The sequence below is a fragment of the Tupaia chinensis genome, unplaced genomic scaffold (genome assembly GCF_000334495.1).
Source record: "Tupaia chinensis unplaced genomic scaffold, TupChi_1.0 Scaffold000146_1, whole genome shotgun sequence".
Taxonomy (NCBI): Eukaryota; Metazoa; Chordata; class Mammalia; order Scandentia; family Tupaiidae; genus Tupaia; species Tupaia belangeri.
In genome coordinates, this window is record NW_006159616.1 from 4,204,093 (window position 1) to 4,208,099 (window position 4,007).

Genomic DNA, 4,007 nt, shown 5'->3' on the forward strand with positions numbered 1-4,007 from the left:
CAGCAGCCCAGCGGACATCACCCGCCGATGCCCAGGTGCTGAGCAGCTCCTGTGTCCAGGATGACCTGCATCAAGGCCCCACAGCAGCCCCAGCCCATCTCCACGGGAGCTACCACCACCACTGCCACCAGCACCACGGGCCCTGCTGGGGGTCATCGCAGCTCCATGGAGGGTGACTTGGAGTGCCTGGTGTGCCGGGAGCCCTACAGCTGCACTCGGCTGCCCAAGCTGCTGAGCTGCCAGCACACCTTCTGTGCCGTCTGCCTGAAGCTCCTGCTGTGTGTGCAGGATGACGCCTGGTCTGTCACCTGCCCACTGTGCCGCAAGGCTACCACTGTCCCCGGAGGCCTCATCTGCAGTCTGCGTGACCAGGAGCCGGTCATGGGGCGGCTGGCCTGGCCACGCGAGGAGGTACGGCTCTGTCCTCAGGGGCTGGCAGATCCCGCCGCCTCGGCCGCAGGACACCCCGGCTGGGCAGATGAGGACACCATGAGTGCCAACCGCGTGGCGGCCCGGCGCCTGGCAGCACACCTGCTCCTGCTGGTCTTGCTCATCTTCCTCATCATGCCCTTCATCTATGGGGGCATCATCTGGTGGGTGCTGACCTTCATTGTCATCCTGGCCCTGCTGATGTCTACCTTCTTCTGCTGCCACCCCGGCAGCCAGGGCAGCTGCTGGTCCTCCCCCAGGACTCTCGTCTGCAGAGAGCAAAAGCCCAGCCAGATCACTTTCATTGCCTGAGGGCCTCCCAGGGCAACCCCTCAGCCCCTCCTGCCTCTCGGCCGCTGACTTGCACAGCAGACAGGGTAAGAGTTTACCAATTGAGACTGGCTCCCTAGGGAGAGTCCATGCCCGCTGGACCTGCAGGCCAAAACCAGAGTGGCCGTCTTGGGCCAAGAAGTACGTGCTTGGACCGTAGGCTTACACCTGCCCTTGGCATAGCACACACTGTTGGGGTGGGAGGGGCACGGACTACTTAAATATTATGGGGGGGGTCTGTGCCTCTTATTCCAATGCTCCTGTTTTTTTCTTTATATAATTCTATGAAAGTATTAATAGTGACCTTATTGCAGAACAAATAGAACTGGAATTTTTTGTATTATAATTTATGTAATTTATGGTTTATTTTCCGAGTTTGGTGTGGTTCGGCTTCTGTGTTTGTGGCGGTTTGTTCACGTGTCTGGCTGTGCCATGCTTGCCCTCCTGGGAAACCAGAGCCTGCGGGAAGGCCTCCTGGGCACCCCTGTTGCTGCCCATCTCATGCCCACTCCGGCCTCACTCAAGTCCTGGTTGTTTGGGTCTCCCACGGAGTCAAGTCCAGGACTGGAGGGAGAGGAATTATGTGAGGAGGGAAAAGGGGATGCTTCCAATGCTGTGGGGGAAGGTTCATATTTACCTGGAAAGTTGGGGTGCAGTAGGGAGAAGGAGACTGGGAATGGCCCCCAGGATTCACACCAGGACTTCCCACCTTCCCACCATCAAGGTCTGACTTAACAGAAAATCTCAGGGTTCCAAAGACGGCCCCCCAAACACCAACACAACAGGCCCAACAAATACAGCCCCACACTGTGGAACCCAAATTTTATTAATAATGTCTTTGTTATTGCAGCTCAAGTCCCATTTGAGCTTTTGTCATAAAGATAAGAGGTCCCATAAACGCAACGGTCCTCACCAATAACCCCAGTTTCCCGCCTCTCCCTTGAGGGCCACAGCCGGCTGAGAGGCCTTTCCGTCTTCGTCTTCTCCCCTCAAACGTTCCGTCCTCACAGAGGGAGTGCCTGCCAGAGGCGAGACCCCACTGACTGCCAGGGCACATGTGGGAGCACTGCGGGAACAGGGTGGGGCAGGACGCGTTCCTTCCTTCGGAAGACTCCGTAATTGGGTAACAGAAACACACGGAAAACCCCAGAGAGGCTCAGCAGGCACGGTCCACAGCCCTGTCCTGAGCGGCCCCTTTCTTCCTGCAGGAGAAGGCGACAGGCCAGACACACTGTGCACTGTGACCGCGCCTCTGTCAGGAAAGGGCAAGAAGACCCCACCCCTGCAGCAGCGCAGGGCCCGACTCAGTGCTTCCGTGTGTTGAGCAAAGTCTTTGGCCTCCCTGAGTTTTGTTTCCCCAAAATGAGCTAATGGGACTGAACTGTGCCTAAGAACTCCTGAAGCCCCAGGAGCTGAGGACTCCGGGTTTCCTGCCATCCCGCCACAGAGATCCCTCAGGGAGGCCACGTCTCCAGGACAGCCACCCTGCTTTTATTATTCTCTGTGCTTTACCCTAGTGTCGAAGCCAGGCCCTAGGGCGCTCCCGCCCCTCTGAGCATTTCTTCTCTTTTTCTAGAAAGAACCTCCAGGGCAATTCTGACACCCACACATTGGCTTCAACTTGTGGGGCTGAGACGGTGAGACAGTGTAGGTAGGGGTTTGCCTGGACCCATGCTTTTAAGCCGGGCCAAATGGGCCTGGAGCACACCCTGTCTCCCAAGGGTGAGTGCACGAAGGGGCTCATTGGGCATTTGCTGGGCTGGGCCTGGGCATGGGCCGTCTGGAATGACTACCAGCAGGACAAGGAAAGAACATTCTCTCCCCATCCTCCTCTGCTCCCATTCTATCTAGTTCTTGGACCCTTCCCCAAGAAGAAAGCCGCCACCAAGTTTTCAACTGCAGATAGCAACACCGTTTTTATTGTAAGAACAGCAGGTGCGTGTTTATCCAACACCGAGTATGTGCCAAGCACTGCAGGGATTGCTTTCCACGCAGGATCTAGTTGAATCTTCATAACAACTGTATGAATACTGCTTGAGCCCTCCCCCAAGAGAAAGGCCGCCACCAAGTTTTCAACTGCAGATAGCAACACCGTTTTTATTGTAAGAACAGCAGGTGCGTGTTTATCCAACACCGAGTATGTGCCAAGCACTGCAGGGATTGCTTTCCACGCAGGATCTAGTTGAATCTTCATAACAACTGTATGAAGTAGAGACTGTTATTATCTCATTCATGTGTTAAAAGAGACTGGGAATCAGAGAGGCAAATTCACCTGCATAAGGATGCACAGCCAGTCAAAGGCAGAGCTCCCTGGAGAATTAACCCAGGACTCTTGCTGGCTTATTGCACTACCTTCTTCACGTGCGGCACCAAACAAACCAGGAAGCTTGTAAGAGATTCCATGGAAAATAGGCAAGTAACTTCAGGAGTCTCCAACTCCAGCGGCCGGGTGCTCAGGGAGGCCTGAGGGTTCCAGAAGCTGCTGTCTACACTAAGGAAAAGGACAGAGAATGATTTAAAAACAAACAAACAAACAGGGTGGCTCTCCTGGAGACTTCACCACCCAGCTCCAGCCTCGCCTGCAGAGGGCTATGCTGGCAGGGACTCTGGAGACCCGGGTCGGAGACCCACCTGTCCATCCTGGCCCTTAAACACTTTGCTTCCCTGAACCTCACACTGTGAAAGCCATGGAAGGAGGTCACTGTAACGGTGAGTTTCCTGCACCATTCCTGGCACCTGGTAGGCCCTGACCACTGTGCCCTCCATCCCCTTGCCAAAGGTGTTCTGACACTGCCGTCGCCACCTGTTTGAAGCCCAGCTGGTCCTACCCATCTTCTGGTCCCTAGCACGTGGGGACAGAGAGCACCACAGGCCGTGTCAGTCCAGGCTGCCCTGGAGGGAGCAGAGGGAACCATCAGTTTCTAGAAAAGGGTGGAGGGAAGAAACTAGGGAGCCGGCCCGGGGCTCAGAGCCAGGCTCTGACCCGTGGTGACAGGAGGAAGTCACAGTTTGCTCACCTGTGAAGTGAGAGAGGGTGAGGCCCAGCTCCTGGGGCCTCTGAGAAGATGTGAGCGGCTCCTGGATGATTCCGGTGTCCCAACTGACACCCGCATTTCACTGTCACTGACCCTCTTGGGCAAATGGGCTCCTGGCAGTCCATTTAGTATAACAGACAGCAGGGTCTGGTCTTGGTGATGGGGGCGGGGGCAGTTAAGTGGGGAGTGCTGTCCAGGGGCAGCCACTCTGGG

The 4,007-nt window shown here is 56.0% G+C and overlaps 1 protein-coding gene across 1 annotated transcript; it reads left to right on the top strand.

The window, feature by feature from the left end:
* The first annotated feature begins 8 nt into the window (after window positions 1–8).
* On the top strand, window positions 9–1,070 carry RNF186 (ring finger protein 186). The gene has a single exon (XM_006145201.1). It carries the CDS (start codon window positions 61–63, stop codon window positions 739–741), a length of 681 nt encoding a protein of 226 aa, XP_006145263.1. The 5' UTR covers window positions 9–60; the 3' UTR covers window positions 742–1,070.
* The last annotated feature ends 2,937 nt before the right edge of the window (window positions 1,071–4,007 follow it).

Bases quoted from the DNA above. Each gene is read 5' to 3' on its own strand.
- RNF186 (XM_006145201.1), top strand. From the start codon at position 61: ATGACCTGCATCAAGGCCCCACAGCAGCCCCAGCCCATCTCCACGGGA.